Raw genomic sequence first — 24,754 nt, forward strand, 5'->3', positions numbered from 1 at the left:
CCCAAAATATTCCCATTGTGTGGATGTATCACATTTATTTGTCTTCTTATGAATTCATAAACAATTGCTTCCTTTGTTGGCTAGAAAGAATACAGATGTTATAAGAAGTCTTGTAAGTTTTTTTATTGTGAAAATACTGTACAGAGGGGTTACAGTTACATGAGCAAGGTAATGAGTACATTTCCTATCAAGCATTGTTTCCCCCTCCTTTGTTTTTTCCCTAACATCCCTTCCTTCCCACTTCTTTGTTTCTGATGATCCTATTTTTTTGTTTTTTTGTCCGCCGTGGGGCTTGAACTCTGGGCCTGGGCGCTGTCCCTCAGCTCTTCAGCTCAAGGCGAGCGCTCTACCACTTAATCTACAGTGCCACTTCCGGTTTTCTGGTGGTTTATTGGAGATAGGAGTCTCACGGTCTCTCCTGCCTGGGCTGGCTTTGAACCGCGATCCTCAGATCTCAGCCTCCTGAGTAGCTAGGATTACAGGCGTGAGCCACCAGTACCCGGCGATCCTATGATTTTTAAGGCAAAAATTAAAATCTTGGAAAGTCTATTGGGAGGTATCCTGTAATTTTATGGGAAGGATGTTTGCTAGCTCCATGAAGCTTCTAAGCAGAAAGGTTGGAAGTCAGAGTTTTGTAATAACAGCTATTTTCCAGATGGGTTACAACACTTGAAATAAACATGTCAACCATTTAGTTTGGCCTTCAAGTAGTTGGTTCCGACAGCATAATTTGTTCCAATACAGAAAGGCTGAGAAGGGTCAGTTAAATAAAACTTTTTGGGTTTCTGCCTTATGGACAAAAGTTTTTGTGCAATTTGGAAGTGTGTGTATCATATGACTTTTAAGAAATGGTCAGTTGGGCACATTTGCTACTCAGAAGGTTGAGATTAGAAGATCATGGTTCAAAACCATCCTAGAAAGGAACACCCATGAGACTGTTTTCTCCAATTAACCACCAGAAATATGGAATGGCACTTTGGTTTATGTGGCAAAGTGCTTGTTTTAAGTTGAAGAACTCAGGTACAGCACCCAGGCCCAGAGTTCAAGCCCCACTACAGACAAAAAGAGAAAGGAAAGAAAGAAAGGAAGAAAGAAAGGAAGAAAGAAAGAAAGAAAGAAAGAAAGAAAGAAAGAAAGAAAGAAAGAAAGAAAGAAAGAAAGAAAGAAAGAAAGAAAGAAAGAAAGAAAGAAAGAAAGAAAGAAACAGGGGAAGGGAGGGAAGGAGGGAGGGATGGGTGGGGTGGTAAGTATTCAGGCCTAATTCAAGGCCCACACATATGCAAAGACCTGCACACTTGCAAAAATACCATGGAATCGAATTAAAAAGAAATGTAATGAAATGTATTAGAGGACGAAACAACACTGATATAAAGACAGGAAATGGGATAACTAAAAATATAAAAAGTGACTACAAAAACAAATGGAGGAGATACTACAACCATAAAAAATACACTTAAAATGTAGGATAGGACAAAGGAGGAGGCTAAAATGCTTGATAAGAAATGTCCTTATTATCTTGCCCATGTAATTGTAACCGCTCTGTACAGTATTTTCACAATAAAAAATAAAAATTAAAAAAATGTAGGATAGGATTAAATGAAAAGAAAAAAACAAAACAAGCTAAATGAAATTGAAAATAAGGCAGCTGTTGCTAAAATTTGTGACTACCACTACTAGAGAAATGAGTAAGATCGACATATTAGTTGAAGTTATACATATAATATAATATAAAATAATACAAGACTGGAAAAAGAGTGGTTTAGTTGAGATCTTCTATGCATTTGATCAAACACCTGAGTTTTACCTTAAGAAGGCTTCTTTCTCCCAGTATGAATTTTGTCCTTGAAGCCATGCAGAGAATTTCTATCTGGTCTTATTAAAATGATGTAGCACTTGGGAAGAAAGATGCAGCCCAGGAGCCCTGCACTGGAGGCCAAGATGGAGAAGACCTCCACAGCCACCATGACCCTCCCCTTGGCACTGTGGTAGACAGTCAGGAAGGTGAGCCACACACTGCAGAACACCAGCATGCTGAAGGTCAGGAACTTGGCTTCATTGAAGGTGTCAGGCAGGTTCCTGGCCAGAAAAGCCACAGTGAAGCTGGCCAGGGCCAGGGCACCCAGGTATCCCAGGACACAGTAGAAGGCAGTGAGGGAGCCCTTGTTGCACAGAATGATGACATGGCCATGTTCAGAAAATGCATCTGTGTCCACAAAGGGAGGAGAGGTTCCCAGCCAGACTCCACAGACAGTCACCTGGATGAGGGTGCAGATGGGGATGATGAAGTTAGGAGCCCCTGATACCAGCAGCCACCTCATCTTTCTCCCTGGAGAAGTGGCCTTGAAGGCCAGAACCACAGTCACAGTTTTGGCCAACACTGTGGAAACAGCCACAGTGAAGACAAGACCGAATGTGGTCTGCTGCAGGATGCAGGTGACTGTGTTGGGACGGCCAATAAAGAGCAAGGAACAGAGGAAACAGAACATGAGGGAGATGAGCAGGATGTAACTGAGACACAGGTTGTTGGCTTTCACAATGGGAGTGTCTTGATATATCACAAAGACTCCTAGAATAACAGCAGTGAGGGTGGAGAAGCAGAGAGCCACACAGTCCAGGGCCATTCCCATGGGTTCTTCATGAGCCAGGAAACTTGCAGCTTTGGGGAGGCACTGGTTTCTCTCTGTGTTGGCATACTCATCATCTGGACACTTCATACACTGCTCCATATCTGGTAAGAAGAGGGAGTTACCATTTGACTCCTTTCAGTACTGCCTTCTCCTCAGTGGAAATTGGTAAGTCCCTTCTTAGAGGAGACTCTAACATATTAGTTCTTATTAACATAAGAGTTCATAGTACCAAGTAAAATTAAAAATGCCTGAAACTCTTTGTTTTCACGGTTTGTATGCAGTAACTTCATCCTCATGCTCACATTCCTTGTTTTTTCCATTCTGATTGTTTTACTCACTGACTCTGATGTAGGAAAGAAACATGCTAATTGGATATTTCTTTTTTTTTTCTTTTTTGCTAGTTTCTAACATATTTTTTTAATTGTGAAAATACTGTACAGGGGGTTTACAATTACATGTGCATGATAATCAGTACATTTCTTATCAAGTATTGTAACCTCTTCCTTTGTTTCCCCTTCCCATCCCATCCTTCCCCCGCCACCCCATCCAATCCTCCTCCACCCCCCTAAGTTGTAAAGATTGTTTTCGACATAACGACTTGATCGCCTCATTGCTGCAATGGGTCCACCTGTATCCCTATGTAAACCATTTGTTTTTTCCCTTCCCCTCCACAAATTATAACCAAAAACTTCATTTATTTATCATAAAATCTAAGCAACATCTATTATAATAGTATTCTTAATTGTGACAAAATACCTGAAAGAGCATTCAATTTATAAGACATTCGGCTTTTTTCAAACAGACTTTAACATATATTGGAAAAGGGCATTTTTCATAAGTCAAGTAAACTAAAAATAATTTTCTGACTTCTTTGTGCTGCTATTATATGAATTTCAGTACTATGTGCAAAATTCTGCTACTGCCATTCAAAATTGTGAATAATATAGGTTACATTGCTGTATGTTTGTTTGAAATTTTAATAGGAGGCCTGTGTTACATACTTGAATTCATCTCATTATATTTGAAATTTTCCCACCTGTAAAGCAGTGGGAATTGAGGATCAAGGTTCTCTTTATAGCTCCAAAATCACGCTCTGCAGAATACTTGTGTATAATATTCAAACCAATCTCAGATTTCTAAGCACTTTCTCTACTGCAAGAACAATTCTGGGCAGGGAAATAAAAATATACAAGATTTATGTGTTCTTTGTGGCATAAATATAATTTGGAAGAAAATGGAGAGTCTTTTACAGGTATTCATACTTCACCTTAATGGAGAAGCTAAATGAACTTTGAACATTCACTGAGGACAAAGGAGGATATGCATAAGAGTCATTGAGAAAGGCTCATAGTGAGGTGCATATGAGCATAGAAAATGGTATCATATGAATAAATTCCATGAAAAGGAAAGGAGAGATGTTTTTCAGTTGCTGTTGTTGCTGTTTTGTTTTCTTTCCTTTTGTCTTGTTAGTTTGTATTTGGAAGGGTAAGGGCGTCACAGAAAATGTGGAACAAATACAACAAGGGTAAATAAGTACAACTTACTAGACACTATGTGGAAAATGAACTGTACAACTTGTCGATTGGGAATAGGAGGAGAAAAACTGGCAAAGAGGCAGGGAAAGGTACACATGGTACAAAAAGAATTGTACTCTTTACCTGATTTATGTAACTGTAATAACTCTGTAGAACAACTCCACAACCATAATGAAAAACATAAAACTTCATTATTGAATAGTGGAGAAAATGTTTTCTTGAGATTAAAATGTGTGAAATGCCATATCAAAATTAATCCCACATAAATTTAAGGCCATGAGGTATATTATTTCAAGGATCATTATCATCAGTAGTTACAATTAAATTACTGAAAGAAGAAAGACTTTGGGTCTGTAATCCAAATACAAAACATTTTCCATGGGCTTAGATACATTGTTGAAAACTAGGAAGAGATAGAAGATTTCTTCCTTAGTCAGAGACTTACCTGTCCCATTAGAAATCTCATTCTCTACACAAGGGGTACAATCAAAGCAACAGACAGCCTTTCCCACCTGAGGAGATTTCCTGAATCCAGAACCACAACTCTCACTGCAAACAGAGTGAGGAGTCTGAGGAAAATCAAATATGTGTTGGTAAATATTCAGACTATTACCTGATATTCAATAAAACCAGGTGTTCCTAAGCATTTGAACATCAAGTATAATTATTTAAATACTTAAAACTAATCAATCGATTGGATGCTATTTTAGATTTCCTGACACAATCCACAAAGGATTTTGTGCTACAGCCATCAACCTCACCCTATGCTATTACTGAGAATTGTGGAACCTTTAAGAAGTGGTTCCTATGGAAAGAAATTGATAAAACTAAGCCAGAAATTTCCTTGAATTCATAGAATAATTTTTCTCTTACTGATCTGTGAAATATGGAAATGTGGGAATAAGTAGTAAAATACTCATTGAAATTTTTAACACTATGCTAGACCAAGGCCCATCATATCTTCCTATTTGTCTTCAGTTGCTATGAGTTCACCATTTTCCTGTGGTACAGACTCCTTAGATGATTCCTCTCAACATACACGCTTTGGGAAGGGATAGGAAGAGGAATAATAAAAAAAGAAAAAATACACCCTTACAGAACAGATCAAATAAGGGTTGATTGAAACAGCCACTGTGATGTGCAAATAAACCTTTCCACTTCATGAAAAAATTGCTTTTTCAGGTATTTGTTCGAATATTAAAATAAAATTATAATAGATGTTATCTACATTTTATGATAAATGAACATTTAGAAATGTTGTTAGTATTTTCCTTTCCACCTAACTGAATCAAACAATTTCTCAAGTTAACAACTAATAAATGTACAATACAGAGTCATTAGTGAGTACATAATATCTAAGGGTTCTTTTTGTTTACTTGTATTGAGTTCTAATCATTTTTGTTAACATGAACCCACCTCAATAGTTCCTATGGCCCACTCTATCATATCTTTAGACACAGACAGTTGATGACCATAAGGAGCATATGGAGAAAACTCCCCAATTTTCACTTTGAACTCAAGACCTTCTGGAAAATTCCAAATATTCAAAATGTCATATTCTGCCTCTAATTTCCTTTCCTCATTCAAAATCACTTGGTCTCCAGCAGGATTGTAAAATTGGATGTTCTTGAGAAAAGGGTGCAGCTACAAGAGATACATCATGTCATGGTGAAGAGAGTCTAAGAGTTGAAACAGAAATCCTGAATTAAGCCAAACCTCTCATTCTCTTTAATCTTACTTTATCATTAAAAATTAACACAGATATCTAATTAAGTATCAATACAGAATGTATTTTAGGAACAAAAGCAAGTAATATTTCTGAATTTGGCTTACTACCTGGAATTTTTTCAAGAGAATCCACCTCCACATAACGAAGAATGAGAAAATTCTTAGTTGCCTACACAAGAGTTTTGAACAACTGATAATTTTTATCAATATCCAGGAATTTCATTGGCTAAGTAGGTGATATATAACAGAGCCACTTATTTTTGTGTGTATTTAATTAATTAATATTTATTTGTATTTTTGTTGGTCATGGGGCTTGAACTCAGAACCTAGGTGCTGTCCCTGAGTTTGTTCTCTCAAGGCTAGAATTCTACCACTTTTAGCCACAATGCCACTTCTGGTTTTCTGGTGGTGAATTGGAGATAAGAGTCTCAGAGACTTCCCTGCCCAGTCTGGCTTCCAACAGGCATCCTAAGATCTCAGCCTCTTGAAGAGCTAGGATGACAGGCATAAGCCATTTAATTTATTAATGTGTTAAATATGGAAATTGTTAATGATTCATTTTATTTTTATCTTTATGTATGGTACAGAGTCAATGTGTTGTACAAGGCATCTCAATGTCACCCCTTCCATCATTCTTCCTCATTTTTCCCAATCCCACCAATCACTTAAGTTACTTTCCGAGAAACAAAATCATTGGAATAATTAAGTACTTAAAGAACAGATCATCCTTTGCTATTAAGAAGTTCTAGTGAAAAAGATTATGAGAACATTCATTAGCTGTGAGCTTATTGAGATCATTTGTAACACTGGAATTGTTGGGGACATGAAACACATCACCTCTGCTATTTTTACCTCTAAGAACACATGAACAGAAGTCAGGAGTAGCCTCACAATTATTCTTAAATGTACATTTTCTCTTTGGTCAATAGGAAAATACTTGAATGTGTTTAAACTGACTTTGCTTTTCATGTATAGAATCCAAAAGTGAAGGCCTTACCTGTGCAGGAGAAGGCACCCACCATCTCCCATTATCCATTGCTGGCTCTTCAGTTTGATGAAGAAACATTTCATGGAGGACTTGTGCCACAGCATAGACAGCATTGTAGATATTGTAACTCTCTTCAGACATGGCCATGTCAAAAATTTGCCTAGGCAACCATTCCAAGGAGGCATCATGTGGACAGTTCTCCCACATTACACAGTCAGAGTCAGAATGAGAGCAATTAAAAGAGAGAAACCACAACTTAGCAAGGTAAAAGTCTTCTGGGTATTTGGAAGGATTGACTTCCATGATAAAATCTGTGAATCCAGCTATGTCTTCATGGTGATATGAAAAAATGAGAGGCACATGAAATGAGCCTAATATGAAATAATTTCTTCCAATGCATAAATCACATTGTGAGTTCAAGAGCCAAACTTTGCTTGTTATTAAAAATTGCCCAAGATATACCATTAATCCTAGCAGGTATTCCTTATTACCATAAATAATAAGTACATTTGTTGATGATTTATTAATCTGGTTCTGAATTGCCATGATGTTAACTACTTGTGTTGCGGTACTGCCAGAGATCATATGTTCAAAGGCTACACAGATTCTGTTCTTGTCCATTGCTTCTCTCAGTTCTGCAAGGATCGACAAACCATTCTCATCTTGTGATATCAATAACCCTATCCAGTTCCAGTTGTAATGAAGCAGCAAGGAGACCATGGCAATGGCTAGAGATGTGTCTTTTGGGGACATTTGATAGAGAGAAGGAAACTTGCCATGGTCACTCAGGGCAGAATCAAAAGCCCCAAACGTAAGCTAAAGGGAAAGAAAATTGGAGGTTCACATGAAAGAAATTTCCTATACTTCACAACTTCAGTCTTGATTTATGTTAAGCAACAGGTTGAATTGTGTCAAAGGAGGGGTTTGATTTTATTTCTTTTGTTGGGGACTTGATCTGAGGTCTTGGGCACTATCTTTGAATTACTCTGTGCTTAAGGCAAGTGCTCTACCACTTGAGCCACAGTGCCACTTCTGGCTTTTTCTGTTTATCTGGTACTGAGGAGTTAAATACAGGGTTTCATACAAGGTAGGCAAGCACTCTATCACTAAGCCACATTCCCATCTTGAAGTGCTTGATTTTTAAAGTTTTTAACTTAAACTGTAAATTATTTTTAAATCATTGTACAATGATTCTTCAATTGAGTATGTCAACTATGTGTACAATGCCTATTTATGTTTATCCCATTATTTCTACTTTTCTCACCTTATCTATACCAACGCTACTTATTCCGTTGTTTCTTTTTTCCATTTGTACATATATACTTGAATATTATGATCATATTTGCCATTATTCCTCTATTATTATAACCTGCTCCACTATTCTTTTAAAATTATATCTCTCACACATGAAATCATAAATTATCCACAGTGGTTTCACCATGGATAGTCAATGTTATGTACACCATAATTTAGCCCATTGAATCATGTGTATGTGTTCCTGGCCATTTAAAGGTTCTCATACTCATTTTGTATTTTATGTTTATATTTTAAATCCAACATACACAGATGAGAGAATACATAGCCATTTTGCTTTTCTATGCTTAACTTTATTCACTCAAGAACTTCACGATGTCATTTCCCATTTCCTGATCACTTCCTACAAAATTATTCATCGACCTCTAGGCTCATAGTCATTCTTAGGTTTTCTCCAATTTTTCTTTCCTCTCTTAAACAATGACAGTCTAGATAACAGAGTATGTTGAGTACTTAGCTTTTGATATTATAAAATAGCATATGCTTTTTGTTATAATTTTTCCTAATATTCTCTTATACCATCTGAAAAAGGAACCAAAGCAGACATCTGTAGACATCTGTCTCTCCTTCACCTGTGGAAATCTGTAGAGTTCCAGCAGTGTTCCAATCTGCGCAGATGTCTTTCCTGACGTTCCTGCAAGGACTGATACAAACTTACTTTCTCCCATGCAGGTGTAGTTAGGGATCTTGTTCTTCCCAGAAAGCCAAATAAAAGGATTCTCAAAAGCAGACCAAGCTCTAAAATCAGCACTATAGATATCAAATCCCAAAGTCATGTTGTATAAAAGACTGGACTTCTTGTTGATTTCCTCAACAGCAAAAGCCAAGGCCAGAACAAGCTGATAGTACTTGAAATCAAACCTGCACAGGAGACATAAGACATTCATCAAAAATAATCCAAAACTGATTCTCATATGAATGCAGTGACTTTGGTGGATTCAATGTTTGTTTCTCTACAAATTAAATACATTTAAAAATTACACCTTTTATGAGATATTGGTAATATGATGTCCATATGAATTCCACAGAACTTGATTTTTCTGTCTTTCATAGATAACACCAAAAAAGGATACCCTCCATTAAACATGAAGTGGATCTGTATGAGACACCAAATATACTTTTGTTTTAAAGTTGGGGTGACTAGCAACACATGTGTGAAAAATAAGTCTTTGTTTTTTGAGCCACGCAATTTAAGTGACGTGGGTATCTTAATGACCATGGTAATTTAGATAATGTCATTTAAGCTGAATTTTCAGATGCAGAGCAAGGGGTCATTTGAGGAAGGCCCTGTTGTTTTCCTTGCATCCCCAACACATTAAACAACTCTTTCTGGACTAGCTACCAAAAAATAGTTGAAGCCTCAGAAGAGACCATAATTCTCATGAATGTAACAGAGCAAATGAGATGCTTTAAAAATGAAGCAGGAAATGGTTACCCATATTACTCTCCTCCACTACATTCCAAGAAATTCTGCATGAAGAGATGAACCTCCAAACTGGGGGATGGAAAGAGTTGTAATAAAATGAAGCCTTAGGCTGAAATATCCCTGTTTCAAGGCCATCATGGTGAAACTCAGTGCTGGGAAATGCCTTGATGATCAGTACTTCCTTCACAATATGTGTACATTGAGATAATGAGAAGGAAAGGAAACAGGGAGTAAGAGCTTTAAAGATCTCTCCCCCTCTTGGTAAACAAGCCCTGGCAGGAATACTGTAAGATGCTTATCTCCAATTAACCTATAAGAAAACTGGAAGTGCAGTTGTGGCTCAAGTGATAAAATCACTAACTCTGAGCAAAACAGATTAGGAAAAGCATGAAGTTCCTCAGTTCTAACTTCAATATTGGCAAAAATAAGCACAGTAATAATTACCCTTACATGGAAGAGTAATGCAAAAGCAAAACTGAATGTATGAAAGAGAGAAAGAATATGTGAAAAGGTCATTAGAAATTTGTAACTGTGTCTCTGGTCACCAGTGGTTCACACTTATAATTCTACCTACTCAGAAGCCTGAGATTTGAGGATCACAGTTGGAAGCAAGCCAGGGGCAGTAAAGCCAAAAGACTCTTTATCATCTGTTAAACACCAAAAAGCCAGAATGGAACTGATGCTCAAGTGGTTCAGTGGTAGCACTGAGGGTAATCCTAAGTGCTCAGGAGGCTGAGATGTCAGAACCACTTACAGACCCAGCCATAGTAAACAAAAGTCTATGAGACACATATCTCCATATAACTAGCAAAACAGTGGAAGTAGAGCTATGGCTCATGTAGTAGAGTGCTAGCCTTGAGCAAATGGCTCAGGGACTGTACCCAGTACCTGATTTCAAGTCCTAAGACAGACAAATAAAACAAAGTTTAGGAAGATCAAGGTCAATAGAATTGTCCACCATCTCATCTTCAACAAGCTGTCCTTTGATCAAGTCCTCTCAAGACTGCAAATGAAAAGGAAATCAGAGTATATAAGTGTGCCCCTTAACAGCTGACTTCTCAATAAAACCTTCACAAACCAGGACAGAGGGGCAGGACATCTTTACATTGCTGCTGATAATGATATATAATATCCATCAAGTGTACTTCATTTAGCAGAAATATCCTGTAGCAATGAAGGAGAGATCAAGTTGTTCTCTGTCAAGAAAGGCTAAGGAAATATATCTCTATCAGATCTCTTCTATAAGGAAAAGGAAAGAAAAATTTTCAATGTAAAAATGTTAATGATAAAAAAATGAAGACAAGAATGTATAAAACTTACTGAGGGGTGATTATCAAACATTCTGACAATGTTCTAACATTATATATATGCTCACTAACATATACACATTTCTTAGATAAAGAAATATACTATCAACTTCATAACTGTATTTCCAATACTCAGTATAAAACAATGTAAAACTGGATATCCAATATTTGAAATGTAGAGAAATTACAATTCAGTGAGAGTTTTTCTGTGAGTTTAATTGTATGAAGGGATTGTCTTATGACATTTCTTTACATTCACTTAATGGATTATGATCATAATCTGCCCTCAAGTTTGTTTTTATTTTGTCTTCTTCATTTGTTTGCTTCTCATCATGGATACTTGTCATCATTACAAAATAACTTGCTATAATTAAAAACATTTAACCCCTCTATAAATCAAAAATTAAAACCTATAATGAACAAATGAAAAGTAATATACACAAAAACCCACTAGTAATGGACTCATTTATTAATCACTGAATGCTGTGAAGAAAGATTTCAGAAGCAGCTTCAGTGAAGCTACACAAGTTACATAATGTCATAATGAGAAATGATCTGTGAAAAATTACTGGGAATAGAAATACCTGAAATTATTTATCTAAAACACATAACATAAGCCAGGTGCCAATGGCTTATGCCTGTAATGTTAGCTCCTCAAGAGGCTGAGATCTGATTCTCACAGTTTGAAGCCAGCCCAGGCAGGAAAATCCAAGAGACTTATCTCCGGTTAATTACAAGAAAACCAGAAGTGACTTTGTGACTCAAAGTACTAGAGCAGTGGCCTTGAGAAGAAAAGCTCAGGAACAACACGCAGGCCATGAGGTCAAGCCCCACAACTGACAAAAGCAAAAGACATAAAGTGGCATGATTGCAAAGATGAAAGTACAGACTCTAGATTGATCTCAAATACCTCACTCCGTACTTCCCTTTTTAGGGTATACATAGACTGCAAGGATAGGGATGGAATAAGGCACACCAAGCAAATAGAAGCCAGAAGAAATCAGGAATATCTACAACACATCTTATCAAATGTATATTAATCAAAGCAATTAAATGTGACAAAGTTCATAATACAATGATGAGGGAGTAAACCAGGAAGATAACATAGCAATTATATTTATATTTACACTCTTAAGCACTTCATTATATAAGGGTAATACTAGTAGATTTTGAGAGAGAGAGAGTCAAAGTTATCAATATAAGAATAACTACAGATTATATAACAGCACTTTCAGCAATGATGAAATCATCCAGACAGAATCAACAAGGAGGCATCAAGGTAAATATGAACCTAGATCACATGAACCTTGTACACACCTAAAGAACATTCCACTCAATTTCTTGTGAATAAAACATTCTGATAGGTTGACTGTTCTCCAGGATAGATAAAAGCATTCAAACTTTTAAAAAAATGTATTGAGCACACACTAAGATACCCGGGTTGGAAGGCTAGAAATGAAGGAGATAAATGGGAAAATAGATGCAAACAGGAAAGATACATTATTTTAACCACCACTGGATCAAGAGAAAGTCAATATATAAGCTGATCTTTGGTACAAATTAAAATGGAAAAGAGCAATACCAAAATCTATGAATATGGCAAAAGATGCATTTAAATGAAACATTAAAAAATTGTCTCTAAGTAGTTGCAGAGAAGGGTTTCAATTCAATAACTCAGTGTATGAGTACACTGCATCTTGATTGCTGCCAACCCACCCATTGATTACACCTGTCTTTCCAAACCCCATCCATTCCCTCAGTTTTGGTGGTTCAAAAAACAAGTATTATAACAATGATCCTATAAAGATCAAAACTACAGACTCAACATTGCAACGCAAGGAGGTAGAAAAGCAAAACACCAAACCCAAAATTTGTAGAAGGTGTCAAAGTAGTTAGTAGGAGTAAAAGAATTAGAGGAAAACTGGGCACTGGTGGCTCAAACCTGTCATCCAAGCTACTCAGAAGACTAAGACCTTAGAATCACAGTTCAAAGCCAGCCCAGGCAGGAAAGTCCATGAGACTGTTATCTCCAATAAACCACTAGAAAACCAGAAGTGGTTTTGTGGCTCAAACGATAGAGAGCTTGCCTTGAGCTGAATTGCTGCGGGACAGTGCCCAGGCCCAGAGTTCAAAGAGCCATGAGTGAAAAAAAAAAAAAAAGGAATTAGAGGACAAACTCAATAAGTATAATCAGATTGAAAAATTCTTCAAAGGCAAAAGGGAAAAATTCCTACTTATACTATGAAGAACAAAGGAAAGACTGAAGTAAATAACATTAGACATGGAAACACAGAAATAAAAGATCAATATCCTTTGAGAAAACTGTATGTCAATAAGTTTGATCAAGTAGAAGAAATGACATGGAGACTTTTCCATAGTTGAAATTCGAAGACACGTGAATTAAAACAAGAAATTGTATGAAATTGAATCAGTAATAAAATCCTATCAAAGGAAAGCGGTGCAATGTGACTTTCCTACTGAATTGTCCCAACAAATTTAAATATTGCCTGAGGCGCATTATTCTTACTTTATTTTGAAAATATGCAAGTTGAAGGAATTTCTTACAGCATATTACATGCTACCAACATTATCCTGATATCAAAGCAGAGAAGAAAATAAGGAATTAAATTTATATTCAATGTCTATGATCAATATAGTGACAAATATCCTCATCAAAATACTTCCTGCAACAAAACTGTGAAGGCTATTTCTCATTAGCAAAGTTGAAGAGTGGACTATGTTGAATTTATGTTTCGACTGCTCAGAAGAAACGATTACCAGAATCAATAGGCAACCCATACAATGGAGGAAAATCAACAAAAGATAAATATTCAGATTTGCTAAAGGGGTCAAAATTCAATAGCAAAAGATGAAAGGACCCAATTTAAAATTGAACATTAAACTCTCAATTGGTATAAGAATGCATGTTTGACATCCTTAAAATATAAATAATATACAAATACTACCCACACTAAAATTCCATCTCAACACAATTACAAGAAAAAAAAAAGTTAGGTGCTGGTTAGGACACCCGGAAAGGGAACCTCTTACACTATTAGTGGCACTGTGAACTACTGCAACCAATATATACATGGCTTTGAGGTTCTTCAAAATTCTGAAAACATTCATATTATAACCTCACCTTATCACATTCTTCTGCCTACATTTGAGTTCAGAGGATTTTAGTTGAAAGCTATCCCACACAGAAGAATCTGGAAGTCTCTATATCCAGTTTACCAGCACAAGCAGGACTGTAGGCATACCTTAGCTGGCAGAGCACATGCTGAGCTAACAAGCAAAGGGAGACTGCAATGCCTTGAGTTCAAGTCACTGTATATATATACATACATACACGCACAGAGAAAGAGATGTAGGTGGCCAAAATATGTAGATGACAACCTTGAACTTCTTAACCACCAGAAAAAGGTAAATAAAACAACAGAAAGTTATCATCTCACAAAGGTAGGAATAGTAAATGTATGGGAGACTTAATGTATGGGAGTACTTAATGGCCTGATGAGGAGTTAAGGAACTGTACATGGCTGCCCTCTAGAGACAGGAGTGCACATTGCTACAGCCATTGTGGAAAATAGGGTGGTGCTTCCTAGAATACAAATAATGATTCAGTAATGTCAGTGGTGGCTGTTTATCCTATAGAATAAAATCATTATGGCAAAGAGGCATCTGCACTCCTGTGTTCTCTATATCATCATTGAAGATATCTGAGAAAAAAGTTACAAGCTAAATGTCCATCAGTTGCTATAAATACACATTAATATGTATATATCATATATTTATACACATATAATATAAATGGATATACACACATACTATATACTTATATATGTTACACATATAATATATGGAGTAATGTATACTTACTATGTATTTCATAAACTATATAACATATAATGTACATATAATAAATATACATATTATTTATATAACATGTATGTATATAAATCTTAAACTTTTCCTTAGCATTGCTGTTGTTTGAAGTCAGAACCTTGAAATAGGTATGCAGCAACTCCACTGTGCCAACATTCCACCTAGCCCTTTTGGAGTTTGTGATTTTTTTTGAAATTAATCTTCAATATATTCTAGAAATGACCTAAACAATCTTCATCCCAATTCCTATTACATTCAGCATAGAAACAAGAAAGACAATCCCACAACCTCTACAAAAGAAAATCTCCAATTTGCCAAAGCTTTTTAGATGCAAAAGACTTATGCTGAACTAGTGTAATGCCAGCTTCCAATTATAGGAGAGAGCCATAGTAAAATAAAAAGAATGCATTTCATAAACTCAGACACCAATGAAATAGGAGACCTACAAATACTCCCAATCAACTACATTCATCTGATTCATAACGACATTGTCCAATCCCACATTGCTAGAAGTTGCCACCCATAGTAAGTGGTGGCACTGTTCAAATTGAGTATCCATATGACAAATGCTTAGGCTAGATCTTACTTTTCAGTTTGTACAAAAGGATAAAAGTCAAAATTCATCACAATTCTTAATAGGAAATTTGAGGATTGGAAAATTGCAAATACTGTCATAATGGAAACACTTCAACAAATACGCATAGGAATTCGTCCTGATAGTATACAAATACGTCATAAAATAATAGCAAAAGGTATGCTCTGGTTTTGGCATGGCAGTGGAATCATTTGTTTTATTCACAAGATGAAGAATTCCATCTGCACCACAGTTTATAAATGTGATTTCACGAAATTGAAAAGTTTCAGCCAGCCAGCAATTGAGACTCACACCTGGATTTGTCACAGTTTAAAGACAGCCTGGACAGAAAAGTACATATTTCCAATGAACCAGCAGCATGGTGAAAGTGAGCAAATGTATCAAGCAAGAGGGAGAAGCATCTTGTCTGAACCAGAGTACTGGCACCAAAATAAAAACTGTTAAAGTGTTAATGATTCAGTACAATAAAAGAAACATTTAATGAAGTGAAGACACAGCCAAACAAATGGCTGGAAACCTATGTTGGCTATTCATCTGATGGGGCTTAATATCACAGCATAAAATGACACTGAAATTTAAACACCACTACAAGAAAGAAACCTACTATGAAACAGGCACATGAAGTGAAAGATTTTTTTCAAATGTAAAAGTACAAATAGGAAAATCATACAGGAGAAAAACTGAACAATTATAGCAATCAGCATAATGCAAACCAAAGGTATTCTGCATTACCTTATCGTGTAATCCAAAATGGCTATCATCATAAAAAAAAATTACAAATTTTGATGAAGATATGTAGAATTAAGAAGCAATGAAAATATCATGGTATATTAAAAATAGAGCTCATATTAGACACAGCTATATTCCTTTTAGCAATCTATCCCAATATATCAAGCTCAGGTTTCTGTACAGATATAAACATGGATGCCATTTTATACAAACCATATGACTTATGAAATTGCTCAAGATGTACAACAAGAGAATGGATAGATTAAGTGTTCTATACATGAAGTTGGGCTTTCTTCAACAACAAACAAGAATGCAAGAAAATAAATGGAAAAACAGATCATTCTGTTAGGCAAAGGAAGCAAATATTGAGTACAAGTACCATGTTTTTTCTCCTATATGTAATCTAGGAGAAAAATACATAAAAAGAGAAAAAGGAAATTATATCTATGGGAGGAGAATAAAGATGTTTGTTGAGACATAATAAATGCTTACAAATACTGGCGGTGACGACAATCAACGTACATGATATGAATTACAGTAACACAGAAAGAAACCAGATAGTTACAACAAGTCCTATATTGTAGTAAAAAGGGCAAAACATTGCCAGAACTACTGCTGGTGTGGCATTGAGTTCATCTCTTTCTACCAGAGACATCACATTGCTGCGGAGGCATTTATGTATATCAAGACTTCACAGATGATACATAATGATCTTCAATAACACATTAATTTGATAAAATGGATCATAGGATAATAAAGCCAGAATTCTCTGATTTCTACCAACAGTGCTTGCATATTTGTAAGTAGATGAGAGAGATCCATCAGCTGCAACCTTAAGATTCAGTGTGTCTGTGTAAATGCACTAACAAAGATACTCAAATATACTGTAAGATAATAAGGGAAGGAAAATCAGGTGAATGTGGAAAAGTAGAGGAACACAAGAAAGACAAATATCTAGGAATGCCATGAAGGATTAGGACATTTACAAGTCTATTCCACAGCAGTGAAAGAATTCCTGATGTCATCATCTTTGACTACAAATGTGGCCAGCCACCTCACAGACTATTCATGTCACACCAGCACTGAAATAGACATATGAACCATTGCTATAAACAATAGCATTCTGTTGCAATAGGAATCAAGTTGCTATGCTAGAAAAAAGTGAAGAGCTCATGACCCTGGAAAGGAGAAGCTAGATGGAAGGAAAACAGAGACCACTCTTCCACCTTGGAAGCAGAAGATCACTCCATAGTACACACAAATTAAAACTGATATATACTATGCATCTCATTCCCTGATGAGAGTTTGGAGAAGAGGATATAGAAAGCATAGTTTGTGAGCCTCCAGAGTTTCCTCACACATTTCCCAGCCTGAGAACAAAGGAGTAAGTGAAACTAAAATTATGGAGGAATTAACTTACAATGTGTTTGATTCATGATGGGAAGCATCACTGTTTCTGCGATCTGTTCCCAAAGTATAGAGAGGGAAGAACCCAGAAATCATCACATCCCCATCCATATGCACCCTGGGCTGCATTCTAGAAAAGCAGGCAGTGCCTGCTAAGGAGCTGACACGGAGTGGAAGCTGGAGAAGAAGGAGTGTGGAAATCAAAGAGAACATCACTGAAGCATCTGCCAAGCTGGATTTCTGGATGGAAATGAAGCCCGTGGAATCAGGTGGAGAAATATGCCTTGTATTTGTGTCTATGTGTATGTGTGCCTTTCTATTGACAAGGATGGCTACTCAGCTTCTGTCATTGTAATCTTCAAGATTTCCCAGTAGGCATGTGGAAAACTCCCAGTCCTGTGGTTTTGCATCTGAGGCCCAGCAACCAGGAAATCAACACGAGTTGGAAAATATGTTTTCCAGTTGTCCTCTCCATCCAGGGGCTATGATTTCATCCATGACCACAGAGAGTGAGACCCCTGGGATGAAGTTTTCTTGTTCTTCCTGGTTGTAAACCTGCATTAGCAAATGATTTGTATGAAATCTATTAGGGATGATGCAACTGGAAAACATCAATAGATGCCATGTTGGATGAAAGGTGAGATGGTTGGCAAGGGCTTATGCCAAGGAGATGTCAACCCAACTCTATAGGGCATCACTCTCAGAGGACATCTCACACACCCAATGTCCTAAACAGCCACAGAACATAACTGCTGATTGACCCAGGCCTGTTTCAAGAAGAATCCCATGCTGAAGTCTCCACAAATGCATCCATCTATGCTTGCCTAGACAATGCATAATGATGTTGAATTCAGCAGTGGCCCAAGGTCAGTGCAGAAGTTGAGCTGCAGAATTGTATTCTGAACTTTGACCTTCACAACTGGCAATATCACTGGAAATCCTGAATACATTGGGTCAATATGCTGTCATGAAGCATTAATACATCCACCATCTTGGGTGTTTCTATTTATACTATTCGGAGAACCCGTTCCTGTGCAAGAAACTCTTTCTCCCCTATCAAAACCACATGTATATTTCCTAACACTCAAATGTATTGGATGTAGAATCCATGCAAAGATCTCAAAACCCCTAAAATCCTAAAGCAATGGCCCTAAACTTCAGTGAATTTATTCTATTCCCGGCTATTCTGTTGAATGCATGCTGTGATACACTTGCCTGCAGTGATAACATATGGGACAGAACAGAAATTGCATGTGAGCATAAATCAAGGTCAGAACAATCTAATGATGTGCTGACTCATACATTGTGCAATGGACCACACTAGTACAGCATGCTATTAGTAGGGCATACAATGCAAGTGTGGGTTATGGGATTCACAGAAACTTTCTATACTTTCTTTTAATGCTTTTGAAAAGCTACTGGGACCTGAAAAAACTTGTCTTTCTTGTGAGAATACCAAATTTGCTAATGTGGTTGCCACTGGTCCTAATCATTTTAGTAATAAATAGAATATTAACACTTATTTTATATTCTTTATCAATGTCAATTAGTTGTAGAAGAAGTTTTCATTTGGACATTTCTACATGTACATGCAATTTGCTCTGATCTAATTCAAATTCTGCATGACATTCTCATCCACTCCTTCCCTTATTAAATGAATTTCAGCAGATTTTATTTATCCATTTTCATATATGTGTAAGAAGTACTTTGACTTGGGTCTGCTTTCTTCTGCATCTCCATTCACTGCTCTCCCCTACCTCTATATAGTGCCTACAATTGGATATGAGCTCAAGTGTACTTCTGTCCTTCATTTTTATGTATAATAACTGTTAGAAGACATTCACTGTGTATTGGACACCTGCATGTGTTATATTTCAACCTAAATATCTCTACATATTACTCCTTTCCTCATCTCTCCTCCAGCTAATATCCAATTGCTTGCAAGACTTTGTTATTATATATTGTTTATGATGCTATTTTCTCCTCCCCTTCCTCCTAGCCTTTTTAAAGATTCCCATAATTATACAAATGGTTATTTGTGTGTGTGTTACTTAAGTACATATATATGTTGTCTGTAGGTCTGGCTCCCACATTTGAGAACAAGCACAGGAACTTGGTTTTTATAAACTTGGCTTACTTCACTTAACATGGTAATCATCAGTTATCTTATCTGCATTTCCATACCAATAAAATATTCCTGTTCTGATTGTGAATAATATTTTAGAAATCATCTTTACTATTTCCACAGTTTGGCTATTGAGCATACTTCTGCAATATACTTGGGTGTCCAAGTGTGACTCTTGTACCTTCACTTACATGCTTTAGAATATACAGCCTAGTATGATACAACTAGCCTAGGAGATCTATTTTTACTTCTTTGGGATAACTTCTTACTGATTTCCATAATGGTAGCATGAATTTGCATTTCTATCAACATTGTTGACTTCCCACGCATTCTTTTTTTTAATTGTGAAAATACTGTACAGAGAGGTTACAAATACATGGGAAAGATAATGAGTGCATTTCTTATCAAGCATTGTAGCCTCCTCCTTTGTTTCCCCTTCCCATCCTTTCCCATCTTCCCCCCACTCTCCCCCTCCCCCCCCACCGAAACCTCCTCCCCACTCCCTCTCCTTGTAAAGTTCGTCTTTTGACATAACGACTTGTACATCTCATTGTTGCAATGGGTCCACCTATATCCCTATTTAAACGATTTGTTTTTTCCCTTCCCCTCCACAAATTATACCACTCCCAAATTAACCCTCAAAAATCAATGGATTTTCTGTATGCCAACAATGAGAAAAGAGTGGCTGAAATTAGGAAAGCAACTCCATTCGTAATAGCCCCACAAAAAGTAAAATACCTAGAAATTAACCTAAGCAAAGAAGTGAAGGACCTCTATGAAGAAAACTTTAAAAACCTAAAAAAGGAAATCAAAACAGAACTTAGAAAGTGGAAAAATATCACATGCTCCCCGATTGGAAGGATCAACACCATGAAAATAGCAGTAATTCCCAAGGCTATCTACAAATTCAATGAGATACCTACCAATATTCCAACCTCATTCTTCAAGAAAATAGAAGAGGCAATCCAAAAATTCATATGGAACAATAAAAGACCCCGAATAGCAAAAATGATCCTCAACAGAAAGAACACTGCTGGAGGAATATTAATATCAAATTTCAAACTCTACTACAAAGCCATAGTAATCAAAACGTCTTGGTACTGGCACAAGAACAGACCTCAGGACCCATGGAATAGAATTGAAAACCCAGAAATGAACCTACACACCTATAGCCATCTCATCTTCAATAAGGAAGCTAAAAAAATAGAATGGAAGAGAGACAGCCTCTTCAGTAAATTGTGCTGGCAAAATTGGTTAATCACTTGCAGGAAACTAAAGCTATATCCTTATATATCACCCTGCACCAGAATCTAATCGAAAAGGATCAAAGACCTCAGAATCAAAGCAGACACCCAGAAAACATTACAGGAAGGAATAGAAGAAACCCTAGGTCTCCTTGGCACAGGATAAAATTTCTTAATAGAGACCCAGAAACACAACAAATCAAAGAAAATTGGACAAATGGGATTGCATGAAATTGCAGAGCTTCGGCAGGGCAAAGGTCATAGCTAGCAAGATCAATAGAAAGTCCGCGGATTGGGAGAAAATCTTCACTAGCCACACAATGGACTAGGGTCTCATCTAAAATATACCTGGAACTCAAAAAACTAAATCCCTCAACAACAAATCTGCAAAGAAACAACTGCCCAATAAATAAGTGGGCTAAAGACTTAAAGAGAAACTTCTTTGAAGAGGAAAGAACGATGGCCGAATGGCCACATGAAGAAATGCTCAACCTCCCTAGCCATAAAAGAAATGCAAATCTAAACAACATTGAGCTACCGCCTCAGCCCAGTTAGAATGGCTATAATCAAGAACTATAATAACAACAGATACTGGAGGAGATGTGGACAGAAGGGAACCCTACTGCATTGTTGGTGGGAGTGTAAACTTGTTCAACCACTTTGTAAAGTAGTATGGAGGTTCCTCAAAAGACTACCCATAGAGCTCCCTTATGACCCAGCAATCCCACTTTTGGGCATTTACTCAAATGATGACAAACAAGACCATACTAAAGCTACCAGCACAACTATGTTTATTGCAGCATTATTTATCATAGCTAAAGTATGGAACCAACCCAGATGCCCCTCAGTAGATGAATGGATCAAGAAAATGTGGTATATATACACAATGGAATTCTATGTCTCCATTAGAAAGAATGACATTGCCCCATTTGTTAGGAAATGGAAAGTCTTGGCAAAAATTATATTAAATGAAGTAAGCCAGGCTCAAAGAAACACAGGTTCCATGGTTTCTCTTATTTGCAATACCTAGTATATGTCTGAGTCAAGCAGAAAAGGTCAGATAAGTTCATGTTAAGGAAATGAACCCTAAGGTATGTATTCAAATGTTTTTTTTTATTTCATGCGATTGTTTCTAACACATTTATAAGTAGTGCTGTAGCTCAAGCGGTATAGCACTCGCCTTGAGCTGAAGAGAGCAGGGACAGTGCCCAAGCCCAGAGTTCAAGCCCCATGACTGACAAAAAAAAAAGATTCAGTATGATATTTTTTATCTTTGTAGGTTATAGTTTAATCTAACTACACTCTTATATACAGTCCTTATATGACTCTTCTCTTTGCTTTTCTCCCCTACTTTGTTTTTTAAGCTACTTTCAGTAAGTGTAGTGAAGTCAACTTCATATAAATATATATTGTCCTTTGAAAATATTCATTTTTGTAATTCTCTTTTCTATCTTGCCTTCCCATAAGCTCTATACAACTTTTATATGTTTCTGTTTGTTTATTCACAATAAATGTTTATATATGTTCATCTTTCATTCCAGGTTCCATACACAAGAGTAAAACAAAACATGTTGACATTTGTCTTTCTGAAATCAACCTACTTAACATAACGATCTTCAGTGCTACAATTAACTTGTCACCAAATATAACAGATTCATGTTTTGTATAAACAATGTTCTGTTTTGCATATCAATCGCATTTTTAAATTTTTATTTGTATTTAATTGTAAAGATGCTGTACACAGGGCTTACAGTTACATGAGTAAATGAATGAGTACACTTCTTGATGAAAAATTTTACACCCTCTTTTGTTTTTCTCCTACTATCCCTTCCCACACCAATCTTCCCCCCCCCCAAAAAAAATTGTAAAGTTTGTTTCCAACACAGTGTCTTGTGAGTTTCATTGTTGCAATGGATCATTCTGTGTTCTTTTTTCAGCGTTTTGTTAGGCTTTCTCCCTCTCCAAATTAGATAAATGTATATACAAAGTGCAGGGTACTAAAATAAAATACAGGAACAACAAGGGATATACCATAGCGGGAAGAACATGCAAAAGAAACAAAAATAAAATCACTTAGTACATTAAACACAACAATGACAAAGAAAAACCTCTACTGTCCACATCTTGGGGTCCATTGTGCTTAGCATCTTCCTATATGGTCAATATAAATATATACAGTTTTGAGATTTTCTACTCATCTGCTGACATTATCCTAGAGCATATTAATTATTGAGAATAAGGGAAACCATGGGACCTATATTTCTTTGGGTCTGGGTTACTTCACTTAATATATTTTTTTCCCTAACAAATAGGGCAGTGTCATTCTTTCTGATGGAGGCATATAATTCTTGTGTGTGTGTGTGTGTGTGTGTGTGTGTGTGTGTGTGTGTGTGCCACCTTCTCTTGATTCATTCATCTACTGAGGGGCGTTTGGGTTGGTCCCATATCATAGCTATGGTAAATAAGGCTGGGATAAACATAGTTGTGCTGGTAGCTTTAGTATGGTCTTGTTTGTGATCATTTAAGTAAATGGCCAGAAGTGGGACTTCTGAGTCATCGGGGAGCTCTATGTGGTGTCTTTTGAGGAATCTCCATAAGGCTTTGCAGAGTGCATGAACAAATTTACACTCTCACCAACAGTTCAGTAGGGTTCCCTTTTGGCTACATCCCCTCAAGCATCTGTTGTTATTAGAGTTCTTGACTATAGCCATTTTAACTGGGGTGACGTGGAATGTCAATGTTGTCTTGATTTGCATTGCTTTTATGGCTAGAGAAGTTGAGCATTTCTTCATGTGTCTATTGGCCATTCTTATTCCCTCTTCAGAGAAGTCTCTAAGTATTTCTCCCACATACTAATGGGGCTGTTGTTTCTTTAAGGATTTGTTGTTGGGGAATTTAATTTTTTGAGTTTGAATTATATTTTAAATATGAGGCCCTTGTCTGTTATATGGCTAATGAAGACCATCTCCCAATCTGTGGGCTTTCTATTGATCTTGCTAGCTAGTCTTTTGCTATGCAGAAGCCCTGCAGTTTCATGAAATCCCATTTTTTCCAACCCTTCATTTATTAGTTGTTTCTGGGTCTTCATTAAGAAAGCTTCAGCCTGTGCCAAAGAGACCTAGAGTTTCTCCAATTTCTTCCTGTAATGATAAACTGCATTTTATAACATTAAACTTTCATGTGGTATCTGAAATATTTCCATCTCTGTGATAGCTTGACTTATATTCATCTGGATGTATCAATAGAGATTTCTCTAGATAATATCACAGATTCAATTTTATATTTAAGGATCCTCTCTACTGACCTCCACACTGGCTGTATGAATTTATATTGCAAAACAGTGTATAAGTGTTCCCTTTCCCTGACAAGCATTTGTTATTTGCATTCTTTGTGATGGAAATTCTGTAGGGAGTGAGATAAAATTCAATGCATTTTGGCTTGTATTACCTTCATGTCCAGGGAAGATGACTGTTTCTCCATGTATTTATTGGTCATTATACTTCTTGTTTAGAAACAAAATTAAATTATTTTTGCCAGTGTGTTAATTGAGTGTTCATTCCTTAGGAGTTGAGTTTTCAGAGCTTTATTAATCCTGTTGTCAATCACTTGTCACATCTGTAATTTGTACATTCTCTTCCCTGGCAGTTTCTGGGTGCTGACAAGGTTTCCCCAAACTATTGGAAATAGGCAGACACATGTATAGTTGATTAGGGTTGGAGTAGGAAGAGACCACGTCCTCTCTGATTTGTTAACTGTCCTCAGTTTCTCTAGCCTTTTTTAACTGTGTTAAGGTTTAGATCTCAGGGCCTGGATGCTCAAGTCTAGTACTCTACCACTTGAG

The 24,754-nt window shown here is 36.6% G+C and overlaps 1 protein-coding gene across 1 annotated transcript; it reads right to left on the minus strand.

Moving 5' to 3' along the window:
- Positions 1-1,805: 1,805 nt before the first annotated feature.
- Positions 1,806-24,408, minus strand: LOC122119893 (vomeronasal type-2 receptor 116-like). The gene is made up of 7 exons (XM_042693953.1): positions 24,361-24,408; positions 17,558-17,721; positions 8,765-9,053; positions 6,888-7,694; positions 5,579-5,806; positions 4,608-4,731; positions 1,806-2,728 (listed from the first exon to the last, which is right to left on the minus strand). The coding sequence occupies exons 1-7, from the start codon at positions 24,406-24,408 to the stop codon at positions 1,806-1,808; spliced, it is 2,583 nt and encodes an 860-aa protein (XP_042549887.1).
- Positions 24,409-24,754: the final 346 nt, after the last annotated feature.

This window comes from Dipodomys spectabilis, unplaced genomic scaffold, assembly GCF_019054845.1.
Source record: "Dipodomys spectabilis isolate Male_0828 unplaced genomic scaffold, ASM1905484v1 ptg000173l, whole genome shotgun sequence".
NCBI classification, from domain to species: domain Eukaryota; kingdom Metazoa; phylum Chordata; class Mammalia; order Rodentia; family Heteromyidae; genus Dipodomys; species Dipodomys spectabilis.

What these genes read in the sequence shown, in the direction of transcription:
- LOC122119893 (XM_042693953.1), bottom strand. Translation starts at nt 24,408, where the DNA reads ATGACCAATAAATACATGGAGAAACAGTCATCTTCCCTGGACATGAAG. An exon ending in AACTCTACAGATTTCCACAG is followed by an intron (nt 7,695 to 8,764) that starts GTGAAGGAGAGA and finishes CTTTCCCTTTAG; the next exon opens with CTTACGTTTGGGGCTTTTGA. An exon ending in GGGTGCCTTCTCCTGCACAG is followed by an intron (nt 5,807 to 6,887) that starts GTAAGGCCTTCA and finishes TATCTCTTGTAG; the next exon opens with CTGCACCCTTTTCTCAAGAA.